Source organism: Eulemur rufifrons, chromosome 2, assembly GCF_041146395.1.
Source record: "Eulemur rufifrons isolate Redbay chromosome 2, OSU_ERuf_1, whole genome shotgun sequence".
Taxonomy (NCBI): Eukaryota; Metazoa; Chordata; class Mammalia; order Primates; family Lemuridae; genus Eulemur; species Eulemur rufifrons.
The window spans coordinates 69,079,680-69,101,051 of record NC_090984.1 but is presented as its reverse complement, the minus strand read 5'-3'; the positions used below and the strand labels follow the sequence as shown (position 1 = coordinate 69,101,051).

Below are 21,372 nucleotides of genomic sequence, written 5' to 3'. Positions count from 1 at the left end.
TTTTTAAGTAGAGAAACATCTCAGATAGATAATGGCCGTTGTGTTTTATTGTTACAGTTTTGCAAACAGATTTAAAAGCAGTTGAGTGAAATCCATTATTTTAGGAGTAGATAAACACTGGGTCATTAAAAATTAATTTAACAAGTACAGGCATACCTTGGAGATATTGCCAGTTTAGTTTCAGACCACCGAAATAAAGCAAATATCACAGTAAAGCAAGTCACATAAATTTTTTGGTTTCTCAGTTCATGTAAAAGTTATGTTTATACTGTAGTCCATTCAGTTGTATACTAGCATTGTCTAAAAAGAAGTACACACCTTAATTAAAAAGTACCTTACTGTTAAAAATTGCCAACTGTCACCTGAGCCTTCAGCAAATCATAATTGTTTTGCTGGTAAAGGGTCTTTCCTTGATGTTGATGGCTGCTGACTGATCAGGCTGGTGGGTGCTGAAGGTCGAGTGGCTTAAAAAAAAGACATCAAGTGACTCTGCTTTCATGAACGATCTCTGTGTAGCATGCGATGCTGTTTGATAGCATTTTACCCACAGTAGAACTTCTTTCAAAATTGGACTCAATCCTCTCAAACACTGCTGCTGCTTTATCAGTTAAGTTTGTGGAATATTCTAAATTCTTTGTTGTCATTTCAACAATGTTCACAGTCTCTTCATCAGGAGTAGATGCCATTGCAAGAAACCACTCTTTGCTCATCCATTAAGACGTAACTCCTTATCCTTTCAAGTTTTTTCATGAGATTGAAGTAATTCAGTGATATCTGCAGGCTCCATTTCTAGTTCTAGTTCTATTGCTATGTCTACCACATCTGCAGTTATTTCCTGCCTTGAAATCTTGAACCTCTCAAATTCATTCATGAGGGTTGGACCAACTTCTAACAAACTCGTGTTAATGTTGATATTTTGATTTTCCATGAATCTCAAATGTTCTTAGTGGCATCTAGAATGGTGAATCTTTTCTGGGAGATTTTCAATTTACTTCACCCAGATCTGTGATGGGAATCACAGATTTCCATCGATCTATGGAAGCTATAGCTTTATGAAATGTATTTCTTTAATAATAAGACTTGAAAGTCAAAACTACTCCTTGATCCATGGACTGCAGAATGGATGTTGTGTTCGCTGGCAGGAAAGCAACATTAATCTTGTGCATCTCCATCAGAGCTCTTGGGTGACCAGATGAATTATCACTGAGTAGTAATATTTGAAAGGAATCTTTTTTTCTGAGCAGTTGGTCTCAACAGTAGGCTTAAACTATTCAGCAAACCATGCTATAAACAGATATGCTGTCATTTAGGCTTTGTTGTTCATTTATAGAGCACAGGCAGAGCAGATTTCACACAATTTTTAAGGGACCTAGGATTTTCAGAACGGTAAACGAGCATTGGTTTGAACTTAAAGTCACTAGCTACATTAGCCCTAACAGGAGAGGCAGCCTGTCCTTTTGAAGCTTTGAAGCCAGGCATTGACTTCTCCTCTCTAACTATGAAAGTCCTAGGTGATATCTTCCAGTGTAGGCTGTTTTGTCTACATTGAAAATGTCTTGTTTAGTGCAGCCACCTTCATCGATTATCTTAGCTAGATCTGGATAACTTGCTGTAGCTTCTGCATCAGCATGTGCTGCTTCATCTTGCACTTGATGTTACGGAGACGGCTTCTTAAACCTCATGAACCAACCTCGGCTAGCTTCCAGCTTTTCTTCAGCTTTGTCACCTCTCTCAGCCTTTATCCAATCGAAAAAGTTAGAGCTTTGCTGTTTCACTTTCTTATTATTCGTGCGTTCACTGGAGAAGCATTTTTAATTTCCTTTAAGAATTTTTCTTTTGCATTTGCAACTTGGTGCAAGAGGCCTATCTTTTGGCCCATCTTGGCTTTCGACATGCCTTCCTCACTAAGCTTCTAGTTTTTGACTTACAGTGAGAGCTGTGTGACTCTTCTTTTTACTTAAACACTTAGGGGCCATTGTTTGGTTATTAATTGGTCTAATTTCAATATTGTTTTGTCTCAGGGAATAGGGAGGCCATGAGAGGGGAACAGCTGGTCAGTGGAGTAGCCAGAACACAAACAACATTTATCAATTAAGTTGTTGTCTTATATGGCGTGTGGTTCATAGAATCCCCAAACAATTACCATAGTAACATCAAAGATCACTGATCACGGATCACCAAAACAGACAGAATAATAACAAAAAAGTTTGAAATAGTTGCAAGAATTACCAAAATGTGATAGACATGAAGTGTTGGAAAAATGATACCAATAGGCTTGCTCGACACAGATTTGCCACAAATCTCAATTTGTCAAAAAAAGGCAGTATCTGTGAAGCGCAGTGAAGTGCAATAAAATGAGGTGTGCGTGTAGTCTCTGTTTTGTGCCTCTTTCTTGAGGGAAAACCACATATCCCTTATGACTGATGCATGGTGTGCACAGAGGTAAAAGGTGACCTGAGATTAAGGAATAGAAGGAACATTTATCATTTGAGGGCTTCTGGGAAAATGGGACTTAAAAGGGAACAGGGTGTGAGTGCACGTTTTGAAGAGAGCTTTGGGAGTAGGTCGTGTTGACACATGTCAGAGAAGCCGCCTGGAGCTGTTCCTCTGCGCTTCAGGGCGGGGGCAAGCGCCGGTGTGGGTGAGGGGAGCAGGGGAGCAAGCAGCTGTGGAAGGACTTAAGTTTTCACCGACTATCTGGATTTTGAAAAATTTCTTGGGGGACCAGACTACCTGCCATGGAATGCTGGGACTAGGAATTTTCCAAGAACCTTTCCCATAAACATTCATTTTTTTGGAAGAGGTAATAGATGCACATGGGGAAAGAAATGAAAACAGTTTGAAAAGTTACAGAGGGAAAAAAAACCTCTCTCTCTCTTTCTCTCCCAGAAAGAGCCCCTTGGGCCAGGGTTTTTGGCCTTGGCTAACTCTCGGGAGGGGGCGGAGCCAAGCCATCCTGGACAGTCAGCACTTCCAGAAGGGTCCTCCTCTGGCGTGTTTGGCACGTTCGCTTGGTCATTTCCTCCTATTTTTATGCTTATTCATCCTGTGGCGTGTGTTCTCCTTGACATGCCTATTTTTTTTCCACCCTCCTGTGGGGAGAGATAACATTCTCAGGACCCAATTCTCATCTGATAAGTTTTATTTTTAACCCACCTTCTACACCCTTTCCTCTTTGCTTCTTATTTTCCCGAGCCCGTACACTGCCCAGCCGGCGCTGGCTCTCTCAGAGAGCAGGAGCAGGACGTCTGGTGACAATATCTCCCGCCAGGGTTTTTCCAACTAGGAGCAGCTGGTGGCGTGCTGGGAACCTGGCTTAGCTTCCCAGGGCAGGGAAACTTTCTCTTCTGTGTACGTTCCTGTCGGCAATTCACTCTTACCTCCTGCTTCCCGTCTGGCCGGTCTGTAAATTTCATTTTGTCAGTAAATTTATATTATCTTGATGAAGGAAACCCGCTTTGAAAAAACCAGACGGCTGTGACTTGCAATAATTAGCACGGACTAGTCTCCCGTCAGCAGGAGCCTCGTAGCCACTGAAGGCTTCCGCGGTGTGACAACTAAGCCGCCAGTTTACGTGATGATTCTGAGACTGAGACAAACTAGCCAGTTGTCCACCCAAATGAAGGGAAAGGGTTTTTAATGTTGTTTTATTTTGTTGTCATATAACCCCCATCCGAGGCTTTCCCAGACAAGTATGTTAGGAGTAAACTGTTATCTCAGCTATTTAAATATATATACATTGCTTTTTTCCCTTCTAGCCTTTGACCCACCACACCCCCTCCCCAAATAGGACTAAATATGGTTATGGCCGAAACTTTTCCAACTAACACTGGGGTGAAGAGGAAATTTTTAACCTGGAGAGGGGAATGGGGTTTGCAGTGACTGGCTCCGTTCCCCAGAGAGGGGCTTGCATGGGAATGCTGCTTGTGACTTGAACTTCATGGCCTCCAATTTTGTTCTCAATGGACCAGTTGTCTCACAAGTACACGTAGCTCTGTCATGCATCGTGTGCATGGTCACTAAGCATTTCTTATAGCACTGCAATTAGCACTTGGAAACAAAAGTTTAAAAAAAGATCGGTGTTGTAGCTTCACAGGATGCAAGAGCATTATCAAATGACTTAAAAATACTACTAATAAAATACACACACGTTATCAGGGTGTACCGACAGAGTCTCAGGAGGAAACAGATGACACACACAAATTAGGATAATTGGAGGAGAGTTAAAGAAAAGTACTTTTTACCAAGGTGGTAAAAGTTTCCCATTGGGAAACCACAGGAGTTAGTGCAGTCCTCTAGGCCGGAACAGTAGGTGGTACAACCACTCAGAGGCATGAAGGGTGCAGGGTTAGAGAAGGAAGCTGTGACCAGAAACAGGCCTGCAAGAAGGGCATCAGGGAAATAAACACCCACCCGTGCCCTCTTCCCTCTTTGGACCCGCTGGAGCACACCCTGGGCTGAGCACATCTAGAAAGCCGTGGTCAACTGAGCCCATTGACACAGTCGGACCCCGGTAGCTCAGAGCAGGGGCACAAGGGCGGAGGCATAAGAGAGGCAAAGGCAAAACGGTCGGTACAAACGGCCTCCAGAGCTCTACGCGATCCAGCCCCTGCCTGCGCCTCACAGCCGTCTCCGACTCCTCTGGCCCTGGTTTGCCATGTTCCTGCTATACTCTCATTGTTCTGTTCTTCCAACAAGTCAGGGTTGTCTCTGCTTCAGGGCCTTTGCCCTTGTTCCCTCTGCCTGAAATGTTCCTCCCCTTCTGCTTAGCACGGATGATGATGGGGCATTTAGATCTCAGCTCTTTAATGTCCCTCCCATCTCTCCCCCCACCATGCCCATCATAGTCTATCTCCCAATCCAGTTTTGTTTTTACATTTAAGGGAGCCATGAAACAGCTTTATTTTAAAATGTTGGTATTTACTATATACTGGAAGTTGTATTCTTTGCAGCTATTCAAGCTTAAGATGAAAAATTTAGGTGTCACCTTAAAATTATGCAAGCGGTACCTATTTGTATGAGCCTCATGTGGCTGTGCAAGCTAAGCTGTGTGACGTCGCTGGTAGAGCCTAGGTACTGGGTAGGGCTTATGGGAAGGAGTGAGTCATGTCCCTTCTCTACTAGGGAGGGGACATGCCTGTGCTTGTCACCATGGCGACAGGCACTGCATGTCCTTGTCTATAGGGACCTAAAAAGTCTCCCCCAAGGAGAGTTTCTCCCACTCTGATGGCCACACCCTGACCCATTCTAACTCACATGGACACAAAAGAACCACAGTTTGAAGTGACTGCTTTCGTTCCACCTAAGGATTTGGGTATGTGTGCCTGACCAGGGCAATTTCCTTGTCTTTTAGAGGGGTCCCAGAGGGAGTGAGGTTTGAGAAGCAGTCCGGTGGGAGCAATGGAAAGACTGTCACATTTGATAATTTATAGTGAGCTCTGCGGCATTATCTCACTCAGTCAAGGGCATGAAGCTGCCCTCCATGGCCTTCCTCCAACTGCCATGATCCCGGACTTAAGCAGGCAGCTAGGACACATCTGCTTTGTCCCCTGCAGGCACCTGATGGGGCAGACCTCCATTCTGACTAGGGGGGCCCATGCCACATAGTTGTAAAGTATTTTCGTGATCACTCCTGCTTCTGAGGACAGACGCATCTGTTCTGATGTGGGAGCCAAGATTTTGCTCCAAGTTCTGTTGCTAGTAAGTGGGCCACCATGCTTGTCCTCCAGTAGTGCTCTCACAGTGTCTGGATTCAGGAGGAAATGTCATCAGCATCTAAAAGCAGGGGCCCAAGCCACACTGGACTAGAACTGGAAGCTGAGAGAGCAGCTGGGACTGAGCACACTCCCAGGCAGTCATCCACCTCTTTCTCTCCTGCCCCCACTTCTCAGTTTCTTTTAGACCACAGTGCCCTGGGTATGTGACTTTCTAGCTGTGTGACATTCTAGTTGCTTTCAGTTTTCCAATTCTCAAGAGAAGAATATGATTTGCAAAGTTCATCTTTTTGAGCCAGACCAGAAGTCTGGACTGACTGCCCTGTGGTCAGATGCTCACCAGTGTTGTGGATGGAGGGGAGGAAGTAGAATCCTGTGGTGTCCTGTAGGATTGTTCAGGATGTTTCTCTGAGAAGGGGATGTGGGCAGAGCAGGCATCATTCCTTTTCCAGGGCTGTACAGGGGTAGAGCAGATGTGCTCTGCTTGGCATGGTATAAGGAATTTTGAGAATTCTATTTGCCCCTAAAATATCCTGCAGGCTCTGAAAGTAGTACCTGACCAGAATCCCCATTATTAGTCACCAAAGGGCTAGTATATTGATATTTATTCATGGACTCTAGAGTTGTTCAGCAGTGCAGGGCTTAGGATCAGGTCTGGGGCACTTTCCCTCTTTCAGTCTATTGAAAACAAGTGAATACTGGGTATTTATCCAAAGGAAAGGAAATCAGCATATTGAGGAGATACCTGCACCCCCATGTTTATTGCAGCACTATTCACAATAGCCAAGATATGGAATCAACCTAAATGTCCATCAACAGATGAATGGATAAAGAAAATGTGGTACATATATACAATGAAATACTATTCAGCCATAAAAAAGAATGAAATCCTATATTTATGGCAACATGAATGAGCCTAGTGAAATAAGTCAGGCACAGAACAATAAATACTGAATGTTCTCACTCACATATGAGAGCTAAAAAATCATTGACCTCATAGAAGAAGGGAGTAGAATTGCAGTTATTAAAGATTGGAAAGGCGAGTGGGGAGGGAAGGTCAGGGAGAGATTGGTTAATGGTTACAAAGTTACAGCTAGGTGGGAGGAATAAGTTTTTAGTGTTATGTAGCACTGTAGGGTGAATAGGGTTAACGATAATTTAGTATATATTTTCAAAAACCTGGAAGAAGATTTTGCATGTTCACAGCACAAAGCAATGATAAATGTTCGAGGTGATGAAAGTACTAATTACCCTGATTTCATCATTACACATTGTATACATGTATCCAAAGATCGCTCTGTATCCCCAAAATATGTACAATAATTATGCATCAACTAAAAATAAAAGAAAAATAAAATGAGACCCACATTTTATACCATGTGCAAGAAAAAACTCTAAATGAGTTAGAGATTTAAAAGTAAAAAATGATACCATGTAAGTAATGAATGATTTCCTCTTTAACCTTGATGTACATAAAGGCTTTCCAAATATAACTGAAAATGCAGAGACAGAAATAATAAATTTGACTACATTAAAACAAAAACCAGAATGATTCCAATTACTTGTCACTTAACAAGTGAACAGCTATGCTTTGCTAAAAATACTCATCCTTACAGGAGTATTAAACACTTTGGTGAGGACAGGGTCTGCCACGCAGCTTGTGGAGGCCTCAGCTGAGTGTGAGTGTCCTTGGATTTCCCTCTGCTCTTGTCACTGGACCCTGATGGCTCCACAGCTGCCGGGGCTGTGGCTGCAGAATGCACAGAGGCTCTCGCTGAGGGGCCAAGACAGAGCCACAGTCCCTGACCCTCCAGTTCTTACCATTCTCATCCCTCGGGTCAGGTTTCTATTTTGTGTTGAGCTGGAAGGAGAACAACCTTAGGTATTGTCAGTTCCAGCTTGCTTCTTATTAGCAAGCAAGAGGGGATGGTGACATCAGATACTGGCTGACTTCAGATGATGGGAGCCTCTGAGATGGACTGCTGTTACTGCTAGTTTGGAACAGAGCAAATAGACCAAAAAGGCCTGGCTTCTAAGAAAACAATGCATCCTTATTTGGTTTTTGTCCATACATGTCTTCATATCTCTTGAGACTGCAATAGGGACCTTTTCTCTAATTGTGAGGGCAGAGACACTTGCCATTCAGAGCATTTAGAAGGTAAAAGCCAAACTTGTATGAGTGGCTATAAGTGAAAGTATTGAAATTTTGAAACCGGCCTTAGCTTACTAGCTGTGTGACCTTGGGTAAATTCCTTATCCTCTCTGTGCCTCAGCTTCCTGGCCTTTAAAATAGGGCTAATCATAGAACATATTTCCTGTTGGCTTTTATGAGGCTTCATGAGTGAGTATTTGTGGTTACAACAGCGCCTGTGGCATAATGACTACCATATTCATGTTTGTTAAATAAACACAAAAATTGTGATAACTACTGCTATAGTAGAAACAATGAATGTCTTATCTTTAAAGATTTAAATAGTGGGAAGCTGCCTGCTTGCCTCTTTGTATGCGCACTGATTTGTGAATCAGATTTGACGGCTGGGTTCTGAGAGCCTGGGACAAATAGGCTTCCGCCAGTGCTAAGCAGAGCTGAATAAGGCGGGGACCCAGTTGGCTTGTGTGAGGGGTGGAGGGGTGGAGGGGTGGAAGGGGAGGCACCCTGCCGGGTGGCAGCAGCTGAAGGCACTTTGTCTCATTTCACGTTTCCGAAGGTGCACTCTGCCTCCACACCTCCCCTGACTCATTGGTGAACTGGAAGGGGTAGAGGAGTAACACCTGACCCTGCCCGAGCTCTACACGCTCAATCAAGTCTCTGAAGCCCACGTGGGAGCCTGGTCTTGGCGATGCCTCTACAAATGAAAGTGATGTTACTATGAAGTTTCATCTTCAAGAAGAATAATTACATCATGGCCATTTCTTTCCCTATTAGATTACGGCCAGCTGCCTCTTAAAAACAAAAGGGCTCTGCATTTACTGTAGGTCCCAGTTAATGTTTTCTCCAAATCTCGGCCATGTGTCTCCCCAAGCCCCATCAGTGTGCCCCGGAGGTAGAGGTTGTCTTAAAACAGGTATTCCAAGGCTGCAAAGGAGAGGGTTGGTAGCATTCAACCATCTGCGAGGGCGAGGGCGGGGGCGGAGCTCCTTCACAGCTGCTCCTTTTCTGAACAACAGGTGAGCCTGGGATTAGAGGAGTCCTTAAAGGTCAGCTTTTTCCTCCATCAGAAGCTTGTTGCCTTTCTTCTGCGAAACCGCTAACACCACACTTAAGCCAGACTAGCCGAGTGTTTGCTGCCCACAGGATAAAAAATGTGCTAATACAACTGCCAACGGTCTAGACTCATGAACTAGTTTTTGCTGTTGCATCTTCAAGCTTGGAAAAGCCTCAGCTTGGGATAAGGTAAGCCCACTTTAGCTATAAAGGTGAGAGACTTGGTTTTGCCATCCTTGGTTAAATGGTGCTGGTTTTTGTTTTCTGGAGACAGAGTTTCACTCTGTTGCCCGGTTGCAGGCCGTGGCGTCAGCCTAGCTCACAGCAACCTCAAACTCCTGGGCTCAAGCAATCCTCCTGCCTTAGCCTCCCAAGGAGCTGGGATTACAGGGATGGGCCAACACGCCCGGCTAAATTTTTCTAGTTTTAGTAGAGACAGGGGTCTCGCTCTTGCTCAGTCTGGTCTCGAACTCCTGAGCTCAAGCAATCCTCCCGCCTCAGCCTCTCAGAGTGCCAGGATTACAGGCGTGAGCCACCGCGCCTGGCCTTGGTGCTGCTTTTTGAATAAAGAACACACAAGCGGACAGGACATACTCAAGCAGCTGAGCATCAGTGTCGTGTGTCTGAGATGTAGGTGATTATCTTACATGCTGAGAGACAGCATGGGGTGTTTGGGCTTTGACATTGTGTTAATGAATCATGAATACTTCATAGCAGCTTGGCAGACGGTAGGAAACAACAGTGGACTTTGAAGTTGAACGTGGTATTAAATTCCAGTTCAGCTATTTTTAATTATGCAAGCTGTGAAGTTATGTAACTTCCACGTGCCTCAATTTCCTCTCCTGTAACCTTGCCTCCACTCCGAACGATTATATGATAACCCACTTACAAAGTATTTCTTGTCTCCATCAGTCTGGGTTCTGCTAAGCTTAGAGATTTTAGCGTTCAAGGGACAAATACTTCTACCTGGAGTACAGTGATACTTCCATTGAATTTGTATGTTGAAAGCACCACCTGGTCATTTGTAGCTTCTGGGGTCACTACTAGGTCAACAGACAAAAATGGATAACAACAAAACCTCTCGTTGGCTGGAGTAATTGATGAAACTATCAAGGGAAAGTTAGGGGTCACTGTTGCCCAAGGAGGATTCAGAGAAATGCAAATGGAAGGTTTCAGGGCTTGCCTTGGGGTCTGTCCTTGGACTCCTATGCCTGTGCCCATAGCAAAGTTTCCCAGACAGCTCCTGCAATGCTCCCCAGGCAGCACTGCCCAGGGCTCAGCCCCCACTGGGAATGGGGGTTCAGGTTACTGTTCCAGGTAAACAGCCCTGGATGGCTGTGGAGCTAGTTGAAGGAAAAGGGCAATGGGTAGTGAATAAGTTAAACAGTTATCAATTTCCTAACTCTCACCTCTGAGTCCACCCTTCATTGCCTTGATGATGGAGCTAGACTGTACACATTTCTTTGCCGTCCAGCACAATGTTACACTTTGTCAGTAGAGGATGCTGGAGGGACATTGCAGGAGGAAAGGGCCTCTCTTCCTGTTTTTAGTGTGCACCTATTTCTGCTTGCTCCATGGTTGCCAGCAGCATATATGTGGGACACCAGGTGGCATTGACTCTTCAGCAAGTTTTATTGCCAGTCCCCAGCCTGTGTGCTTGCCTGCAGCACCTGGTAGGAGGCTTTCTGGCCACCAACCTGCCTCAGCTCCCTGAGTTTGGACCAGCTCCCACCCACTTCTCAAAGGAGGTCTGAATCCCAGCCTTGGGAAGGGGTGGCCCTGCCAAGTTTGTTTCTTCCTTGGCTACTCTTCTCACCCCTCTGGTATTCTTTATCTATTAGTATATACTCCCTATAAGTAGTTCTTCATGCTAAACTTTCTCTTTTCAATTTGCTGGGGAGTTTGTCTCCTGCCTGGACCCTAGCTGATTCAGAATTGGTATAGGGTATTGTCCCACAAGACAGACCCTCCCAAGAGCACATACACACACACATGGTTTTTGGGGATTTGTTTGGGTTTAAGTGTAGTGCTCAGCTGCTGCCAATGGGAAATGGGATGAAAGTAATCTATGGCATACAGTGGTGTCACAATTAATCAAGCTGTCACTTGTGGGTAATTGTCATGAAATGTCAAGGGAAGGGAACTCCTTGGAATCCCAAGCAACCGCTTGACTTGACTCTTACGGCAGTAATGACGACTACATGGGCTGTGATGTGGGGTGGATCTTCCTGAGTTTACTAGCGTATTTACGGAGGGAAAATGACAGTCTTGGGCCCTTTAATGCTAAGCTCAAGTCATGGTCTAAAAACCAGAGATCTATTTCAGCACTAAAAGAATTGTTTATTACTTACGGCCACAGAGCTGATCTTACTGAAAATAAGACACAAAATTTAATGGTGTAGGTTGTTGAATCATGATTGTTAAATTCTCACTGTTGCCAAGTATCTCATGTTAAAGTTTAGGGCATTGGCAGGAACAGAATAGCATTCTGAAACTTGGAATATCTGATTGGATTATGGTAAAACTGACAATCTTGAAACTCCAAGTCCCTGTGAGCTTCCCTTGCCAGTGGAAGTCCACTGTCCTCCAATATCTGAAGAGACTAGCTGCCTTTTGCTTGAAAACCCTGTGATCACCTCTCTTGGGGCATGCCGTGAAAGGGGGTGCTCGCTGTCTTTAAGACCAGCCACAATTCTCCCTTGTTACCCTAAGCCCTGTAACTAGGGTCAGTTCTCAGCATGCTGCAGGGACTGGCCTATATTAAGATCTGGGAAGAAGTAACTCACACACTAAGCGAATTGCAGGGCTTTGCTAATATATCAGGAGAAACCTAGAGAATAAGTATGGGAGTGGATTCTAAGGGTGTTGACTTACTGTGGTTATGGATTTTCTCCACCTTATATTTTTACAAGGCTTTTTGCTTTATGTACTTTGAAGTTTTGGGAAAAATGCATTAACTCTTTGTGATTACTATAACTTTTGTGGATTGTGATTTTTTAAATAAAAACAGTCTCTGTTTTCTCTTGGTAATGGGCAAAATAGAGTTCAAACAGCTATTGATATTATCGCACTCATCTGGTAGGTAGCATTTTTCTGTTATTTATCCATTTGACTTTAATGTGGTATTTTAGGGGTATCTATTGTAAATAGGCCATAGGTTTGCTTCCCTTTATGTAAGACTTCTGTTGCAGTCACTGACATGTTAGACTGACACGCCATATTTTACCATGTTTATTGTTTTCTTGTTTTTTTTCCCTTTCCTGTCTTTGTTCATTTGTTTGCTTTTATTCTTGTTTCTATTTTTTCACTCTAGTGGTTCAGAAACAATAAATTTTTGACACGTATCTAAACATTTTTTATCCTCTAATCAGAATATATAGCTTCCTCTTGCATGAAATAAGAACACTTGTGTGCTTTCAGTTTCTTTTTCCTGTATTTCTTCTATCTCTTACGTTAAAATAATCTCAGATACAGCTATAGCTGGGCATGGTGGTGGGTGCTTGTAGTACCAGCTGGTTGGGAAGCTGAGGCTGAAGGATCTCTTGATCACAAGTTCTAGGCTGCAGTGAGCTATGACCTTGCCACTGCACTTCAGCCTGGGTGACAGAGTGAGACCCTGTCTCTTACATTAAAAACAAATGAATGAATGAATGAATGAATGATGATCTCAGTTCTGGGGCTTTTTTTTTTTTTTTTCTATAATAAATAATTCTTAGAGGATGTGTTACTACCTTCTTGATTGCCATTGTTTTTTGTATTCACATCTTCCTTTTGGATTTATTTTTCTCTTTGGCAAGAGAACAACCTTTAACGATATTTCAGAAGGTATCCGTGGATGCTAAAATTCAGCTCCTTGCATGTCTGCACTTTGCTTCCCTCATTTGAATGCTACTTTGGCTGCTTGGTCCATCATTAACGGAGATTTAGGTTAAAGTCTGTCCTTATGAATGCAGGTTTTTCTATTCCTCTGTATAGATGTGTCAATTTTGCTTTCTATATTAAAGCCATTTTGTTAGGTACAAATAATTTAAGAATTTTCTAGCATTTTTTTTGGCAAGTTGAACTTTTTAAAAAATCATTGAGATAATCCTCTTTTTCTGGTAATGCCTTTTATTTAAAAATCTTTTTTGATATTTATAGAGCCACCCCAGCTTTCTTTTTTTAACCTTGTTTATTTTTAATCTTTTAGTATCCTTCAGCTTAAATGTGGCTCTTATAAGTAAACTGCATAAAGTTGGATTTTTTAATAACAAACTTTGCCTTTTAAGTGGATAAATGTTTCAGTTAAATTTTATTTTTCATAAAAAGTTAAATCAGGGGCTCGGTGCTCGTTCAGACTGCCTGGGTCAGAGAGCTGACTCTGGGCTCTGAACCATTCTGCCCCAAGGATCCTCAGCTCTAAAATGGGGATAAAATGTGATAGTCGAGAATTAAAGAAGAAAATTCGTGGTTGCGGATGCTAAATGAATGGTAGATAGGATTTTAAAAGGTGGGGTCTGTAAATAAATCCAAGAAGGCTCAACTAGGGTGGTGGAGGTGTGATCAGGGTGGGCACCTGTGAGTATTTAAGTAATTCTGCTCTAGAATTTGTCATCTTGGGTGCAGTTGGAGAGACCCTGGCCCAGAGAGTCCATCCACATGGCTTCCCCCGGCCCTGGTTTTCCAGAAGATGAGGATGGTCATAAGGAAGAAAGAGGAACAAAGAAAAAAAGGAAAACAAAACACCGACATAAATTTACTACGGAACAACTGCAGAAACTTAAGGAAATATTTACATGCATCCCTTATCCTGATTTTACAACCAGAGATGAACTGGCCAAAAACTTCCATTGTCAATTGAACGTCATCGATAACTGGTTCCAGAATACCAGAGCCAGACTTCCACCTGAGGAGAGACGCAGAATATTTGTTACATGGAAACAACACAATTTCCAAGTCCAAACCCATCCACTTTTAAGCCTCCAGGATACCCAGGCTGCTGCTCCCAACTATGACACCAAGCAGAGCCTCTCCTGTGCCCAGAAGGTTCTGATGGGTAGAGCTGGTTCCTCCTCTCTGGAGAAACACGGGGTTCCCAGTCAACGAGCGGGCTCCAGTTGCTCCTGTCTGGGCCTAGGCACTAAAAACCAACCAGGTGGTGTTTTGGAGGATCAAGGTAACACAGGAAGTGGGCATTCTCCAAGCTACAGCTCAGTAACATACCTTGTTCCTCCTATATCTTCTATGCCTTATTGTGTCAGAAAAAGAACCGAGACCAGGGAAAGCCAGCATGCAAGACTGTTTCATTCACATTATGCTCATAGTGAGTATGGAGTGGGAAAGGAGCAGGAAGAGCAGGGGAAAGAACGTCCTCATTGTTCACTGTTGCAAGGACAGCAGCAGAATGATTGGCAATATCACCTGAAGCAGCACCAACAGCCTCAGAATTATCAAGAGAGGCAACCCAGGGCTCGAATGCAGCAGCCACCGCTGCTGTCTCTGGGGCAAGACGTGCACCAAGGGGCTTCAGATCAACCCAAGGCTCGAATGCAGCAGCCACCGCTGCTGTCCCTGAGGCAAGACGTGCACCAAGGGGCTTCAGATCAACCCAAGGCTCGAATGCAGCAGCCACCGCTGCTGTCCCTGAGGCAAGACGTGCACCAAGGGGCTTCTTCAGATCAAGCCAGGGCTCGAATGCAGCAGCCACCGCTACTGTCCCTGGGGCAAGACGTGCACCAAGGGGCTTCTTCAGATCAACCCAGGGCTCGAATGCAGCAGCCACCGCTGCTGTCTCTGGGGCAAGACGGGCACCAAGGGACTTCAGATCAACCCAGGGCTCAAATGCAGCAGCTTTGGCTTGAGAGGGACCAAGGATGCGGGTCCAGGAAGTAGTACTAAGTTTCAGAAAGCCGTAAGCATAGTCCTATAGCCCAAGGCAAAGGCCCTTCCAGAAGCCTCCATGTTAACTGTCTCCAGTTGTATGAGCTGTTTGTCCTTGGTGCCCCCTTCTGGTCAAGAAGCAATGTCCACGTGTTATAACCCCTGACCATATAGGTTACAGTGTTCTGGAAAATCCTGATCTAAAGTGTGGAGTGAAAAATGAACAAGCACAAAGGTAGCAAGAACATCCCTAAAACCACAAGAGTTGCAAAATCTAAAAGTAATTTTTTCTTCAGAAGAACGGACTCTTGCCCAACCCCTGCTCCAGGCAGAGACAAGATGTGCAAAAAGAAGTACAGGAGTACGAGGAGCCCCACAGCAGCTGCTTTTGGAAGGGAGGTCTAATGGCTGCTATCGCAAAGCTCTCAACTCCACAGACCTAAGCAGTATCTCCAGGACATGGAGCATGTCCTGCCACGGCTCAGCTCTATCTCCCAGCAGCCAGCCCCACCGAAGAAGCTGACTGAAGGGCATTGTAACAGCACCAGCCTGGCCTCCATACATCTTACAGGTATTAAAGGCAGGTGCTGATTCTGGACTTGACAGCTCCACTAGCCAGTATGTTCTCTGGGCAGCCACCAGAGCCTCCACCATCTCCGCCGGGACTCCCAGGCCAGGATTTGCTTCTTTGGGCAGCACCAGGCACTCTGAAACCGTCTAACAGTACTTTGATGGACGAGTTGGAGTCATCTCTTGAGGCTGGTTTTGCTTCTCTGGCTAGTCAGGACTGCATCAATGACACTGATCATGAAGAAATTCGATTCGGTGTTGATCAGTGTATCCAGAAATTTCTAGATATTGTAAGACAGACAGAATGGTTTTTTCCTACAAAAAAGATTGCAGGTAATCTGTCGAGAACAACTTATCAAAGAGGATGTCTTACAGCTAAGGAATGAATTACAGCGGAAAGATGTGCTGGTCCAGACGCACTTTACAAAGCTGCCTTGGCAGCAGGTGCTGGAGGACACCAGTGTGCAGCACAAAAAGCCAGCGGACATTCCCGAGGTCTCCTTGGCCTGCCCACAACAGGCGTGAGCCACTGTCCCTGCACCTCTGAAGCTGACCTGAGGGAGAGGGCAACAGCGGCAGCCTGAGAGTGTGCCAGTGTGAGGCAGCTGCAGACAGTTTGCCACAGGCTTTGCATGGTGATACTTACAGATTGTTTGCCTTTTAAATTTTTGCATGATTTTTCTTCTTATGTTTCCAGTTAGTTTGTTCTATGTGGGGGAAAAAAGCATCATAGTCTGAGAATGGGGATGAGGATTTAGCTTGTAGGCCTTTTATGGTAATTGCCCCACAATGGTAGTGTAGAAAAATAGGTAAATCTTCTGTGTTTAAACTTTGAACTACCTCAAGAAGAGGAATCTAGCTTTCTCTCTCTTCTCCTCTAAGATAAAATACATTTTACTTTTATATCTTAAAAAAAAAAAAGTATCTAATACAACAATGTTTATAATGCATCCAGAACTCTGTGAGGATATTTTGTAAATAGATAGGAAGAGGATTAAAATATCCTGGGTTAGGTAGTAATAGTACAGTAGAATCCCTCATCGATTATTGCTTCTATTTGGGGCAAGTTGATATTTTGTGTGGTGTTTATTTACTTTTTTGATGAGGAGGGATGTAGTAGGAACAGTGATATGCTAAATTTTGTTGCGTTCTATGGTAATGAATCAGTGTAAATAATATGGCTGACTGTGTCTTAGTACCATGACAGTTAGGGCATAGGTGAAGTATGAGGCTTAAAGATTGTTCTTATTGTCTCTTAAAAAAAAAAAAAAAAGTTAAATCAAATTTCTTTTGAAAAATTTTGAATCTCTAGAAAATTTGCATGAATAAGCACCAATTAGATTCACCAATTATTAACATTTTGCCATATTCTCTCTCTATAAATATGTGTGTATACAAATGCCTACATAAAATTTGTAAATATGTGTATATATGCTTTTATGAACTGTATGAGAGTTGACTCTTTATCTCTCAGGAACATGCACATTGTCTTACTGCAATATAATTACTGTAAAATTTTAACGTTGACACAACATTATTATCTAACATACAATCCAAATTCAGATTTCCCCAATTATCCCAATAAGGTCTTTTATTAAATATTCCCCCCTACTGAGGATCCAACCAAAGGTCACGAACTGCATTTAATTTTCATTTACTCTTAGTCTCCTGTAATGTCCCATAATGTAAGACAGGTCCCCAGACTCTTTTTTTTCCTTTTCTTTTCTTTTTAGTTTTCCATGGCATTTATTCTTCTTTTTCTTTCTTTTTTGTTTAAAGAATTCAACTCAGTTGTTTTCCTGGGTGTCTCTCTGTGTGGATTTATCTGACTCTTTCCCCTTTCATGATCAGGTCTAGGCAACCAGTTTTGGCAAGAATACTGTTAATACATAGATAGATGATGTTGTGTTCTTGTCAGTGTGGTATTAATATGTTAGGGGTGCATGATACCATTGACGCCATTGTTCGTGACGCAAATTTGATCACTTGCTTAAGGTGAGTGCCTGTCAGATTTCTCCACCTTCTGCTTCCCACCAGTCTCTTACCCAATATTTTATTCTTTGTTGATTTTCTTTTTTTTCTTTTTTTTTTTTTTACTGGCTACAAAAGAATCTGTTTCTACCATTGCTTCTAAACACTTATTAGTTGGCATTCTACTCAAAGAAAGGGCTTTCCCTTTTTTTTCCTTTGCCTCATCCTTTTTAAAAGAAATCATCAGTATCAGCATGGATTCATGAATTATTTTGTTTATTCAGTATTATAATCCACTCCTGTCACTATTCATTTTGAAGTTTAAATTATCCTAGATGTGGCCCTTGAGAGCTCTTTCAGGCTGCTGTGTCAGGGGATCCTGTGTCCTCCTGATACTCCCATCCGTTGGTGAGCACTTCTTCACTCTCTGGTGTGAGGTCGTCTTTTTTACTTTCTCTGTCTCAGGAAAAGAGCCCTGTGATCAGTTCATTTCTCCTTTGTAGCGGGGAATGGTACTTAGAAACTAAAATCTGGACTCGAGGTGTGTTCTTTGGCATAGAGATTTAATTTATTCTAGGTTCTAGTTTTTCTGTGGGAAAAACTAAGAGATTAATCATGAATCTTGTGTTTATACTGACGATACCTCCGATTCCATTGCAACACCACGTTTCCTGCCCACACTCGGTATTTGTACCTCTCTTCTCCCACAGTGAGAGTCTAGGTTCCCAATAATATATTGCTCAGTCCTGCCATAAATTCAAAACATTTCATAAGTGCTTCAACAACAAACTTGCTATGCCAAGTTTAAGATTTCTTTGCAATTTTCTTTTGTCCTTAGACTAAACTGTATTTTACTGAGGGCATATTGTCAGAGTACCGTATTCAGAAGTTATTTAGATTAATTCTTTTCCTTCTGCGTGATATATAGCTTGGTTCTTTTGTATCTGTTTGCTTTCGATTGTAGAGTTTTCCCCATTCTTATTTTCTATTTAGTTTTGAATACATAAAACATGAACATTGTTCAAAAGTTAAAATTACATAAGAAAGTATAGTCAGAAGTCTCATTCCATTTCCTATTCTTTTTCCCCCATGAATACCAACCTCTTCCACTCTTAGGTAGCTAATTTTATTTCATTTATACTTTGTTTTATTTTGCAAAAATAAACTTGTTATCTCCTTGTTTCTTCTTTCTTACACAAAAGATGGTATACATTCTTTTGCACTTAAAAATACAGCCTGAAGGCCACCCTGCATCATCTTATAGAGATCTTCCTCATTCTTTGTATGTTTTAATTAGATTGTCATCACTGTCTGATTTGGGTTTAAATCTAACATCTTATTTTCTGTTTTGTGCTTATCTTGTTGTGTTGCACCCTTTCTGCTTTCTTGCATTTTTCAATTTTTTTTATAATTCTATTTTTTCTCAACTAGTTAAAACAGTCTACATTCTTTTTCCATTCCTCTCAGATGTTATCCTAGGATTTACAGCATATATCAAAGTTTAAAGTTAATTGGTAACTTTACCATCCTGGAAAACGCAGCGATCTATGTTTTAACTCTACATATCCTCTCTCAATTTATATGTTATTGTTATGTATTTTATTTCTGTATTTCAAACCCACAAGACCGATTTTATGCATTCAATCTTTAGATGAGCCCACAAATCCTTCTCCCATCTTTTATCTTCCACTTTGAATCATTTCTATTAATATTTTGACCTGAGGGGCATCTGTTAACTTTTCCTTTATTTGAATGGAAAAACTCTGTTTATGTTTGTTTGAAAATATCTTCATTTCATCCTTGTTCAAGAAATATTTTTACCGGGAATAGAATTCTAGGTTGACAATTATCTTCAACCTACTAAAAAGATCATTCCACCATTATCTGTCTTGCTGCTGTCAATCTGACACTCTTTTGAAGAAAATCTGTTGATTTTTTTTCATTGACTTCATTTAGGAGTGTTCTCATCTTTGGTTTGCAGCAGTTTCACTACGCTGTATCTAGGCATGGGCTTATTTTCATTGATTCCGATCGAAATTCATTGAGCTCCTTGAATCTGGATTGGTTATGAAAAATTCTCAGCTATTGTCTCCTTTTTTATTATTATTATTTTTGAGACAGTCTCACTCTGTTGCCCAGGCTAGAGTGCCGTGGCATCAGCTTAGCTCACAGCAACCTCAAACTCCTGGGCTCAAGCGATCCTTCTGCCTCAGCCTCCCCAGTAGCTGGGACTACAGGTCCCACCACCATGCTGGGCTAATTTTTCTGTTTTTGATAGAGACGAGGTCTTGCTCTTGCTCAGGCTTGTCTCAAACTCCTGACCTCAAGTGATTCTCCCACCTCGGCCTCCCAGAGTGCTAGGATTACAGAAGTGAGCCAGTGTGCCCAACCAGTTATTGTCTCTTTAGATCTGGTCTGTGTCCCACTCTTTTTCCAGGACCACAGCTGAATGCCTTAGACCTACCTCTGTGTCTTCTACTTCTTACTGGCTCTTCTGCATTTTCTGTTTGTCTCTTGAGGCTACATTCTGGACAACTTCTTTTGTCCCCCCGCCCCGACCCCCAGTTCTTGAATGTGCTTGATGTGCTGTTAACTTACTCACCGAGTTTTTTTTTTTAATTTAACCTTTTTATGGGGTGATAGCACCTTCTCCACAGACCACCCTCATTGCAACCTCTCTGTCCAGTCCTAGCCTGGCCAGCGAGGAGCGATCCTCATCCAGTCCATGTGGCCAGGTTTCTTTAAAGTTCGAGTTTTTAACTTTGGTTATGACATTTTTTTAATTCTAGAAGTTCTGTGTGATTCTTTCTCCTTTGCTAGATCACTTTGTAATAGTTTCCTGTTCCCTGCAGATGTTTTCAAGCATATCTTTCATATTTCTTTAAGCATAATAGAGTTTTCTTACAGTCAGTCCAAATCTGGGGTGTGTGTCTGTATATGCATGTGTGTGCATAATGTTTTTTCCCCTCATGGTGATTTGTTTTTAATGTGTGTCCTTATCATTGATTATTGACTATTGCCTTGGAAATATCCCTAGAAACAAGTGGATAATTAGAACAAAGTTACAGTCCTTCAGAGAGTACCTGAGTTTGCTTCTGCTAGGCCCCGGAGGGCAAGTCCAGTACTGGACCACCCTACTCCTAGTTCAAGGCTTTGGTTTCTGGGACCATCTAGGATGTAAGATCTCACAGGAGGCCTGGGTTCCTCTGCTTCATCTTCCCCTTCCAGCCCCAGCTGATTGAGGGGAGAGTCTCCCATTAGATTCACCACCTTATGTGGGTCTGGGCTTTGATACATGTCCCTTTTCCAGCCAAAAGTCATTCACACGCACGTTCAAGTCTGGTGGGAGCAACAAATCCCCTCCAGACAAAGGTGGCTTCTGTGCTCATTTACCTCTGGAGTTCCTTTTGTTCTGGTAACTTCCATTATAGCTATGTTGTTAGCTCCTGTTACATTTAAGAAAGGGTTGCATTTCTTTTTTTAACATTTAACCAGAGATTCAAGGTTTGTTTTTGCTTTGTTTTCAAGAGATCTTGTCCATATCCTAGCCCATTATTACAGATAATCTAAAGTCTTACAGTTTTCTCTGACGATTTATTTCTGCTGGCTTTCTGACTTTGGAGGTTTGGTATTCTTCCATTTTTGGTCTGCTAGTAGCAGTTTCTTACGTTCCAGTGCAGTATGTGTATGGAATGCACATGAAATGAAAGAAGGAAGCTATTCTGTGCCAGGTAGCATCATAAGTGCTTTTTAATTACTTAGCCCATACAACAGCCCTGGGAGATAGTAGATTGGTGGTGGTTGTCATTTTTGCCATTTTATGTAAGAGGAAAATGCAGTTAAGTGACTTTACTAAGGTCTTAAAATTAGCAGGTGGCCAAGCCACAGATTCAAGTCAAGGTCTGACACCACCGCCTGGACTCTTAACCCCTGCAATTCCCATTTACAGAGATGATGCAATCATTTAGAACTCAATTTTGACTCAATATGCACAGAAATAATAATTTTGACTCAATGTGCACTGATATAATTATGGCATTGCTAGCCAAAGCC

At 42.6% G+C, this 21,372-nt stretch overlaps 1 protein-coding gene and 1 pseudogene across 1 annotated transcript; both read left to right on the top strand.

Moving 5' to 3' along the window:
* Positions 1-13,557: 13,557 nt before the first annotated feature.
* On the top strand, positions 13,558-14,790 carry LOC138398353 (cytoplasmic polyadenylated homeobox-like protein 2). The gene has a single exon (XM_069492751.1). The coding sequence runs from the start codon at positions 13,558-13,560 to the stop codon at positions 14,788-14,790; it is 1,233 nt and encodes a 410-aa protein (XP_069348852.1).
* A 327-nt stretch (positions 14,791-15,117) lies between these two features.
* On the top strand, positions 15,118-15,932 carry LOC138398348 (mediator of RNA polymerase II transcription subunit 28 pseudogene; annotated as a pseudogene).
* The last annotated feature ends 5,440 nt before the right edge of the window (positions 15,933-21,372 follow it).

Bases quoted from the DNA above. Each gene is read 5' to 3' on its own strand.
- LOC138398353 (XM_069492751.1), top strand. From the start codon at position 13,558: ATGGCTTCCCCCGGCCCTGGTTTTCCAGAAGATGAGGATGGTCATAAG.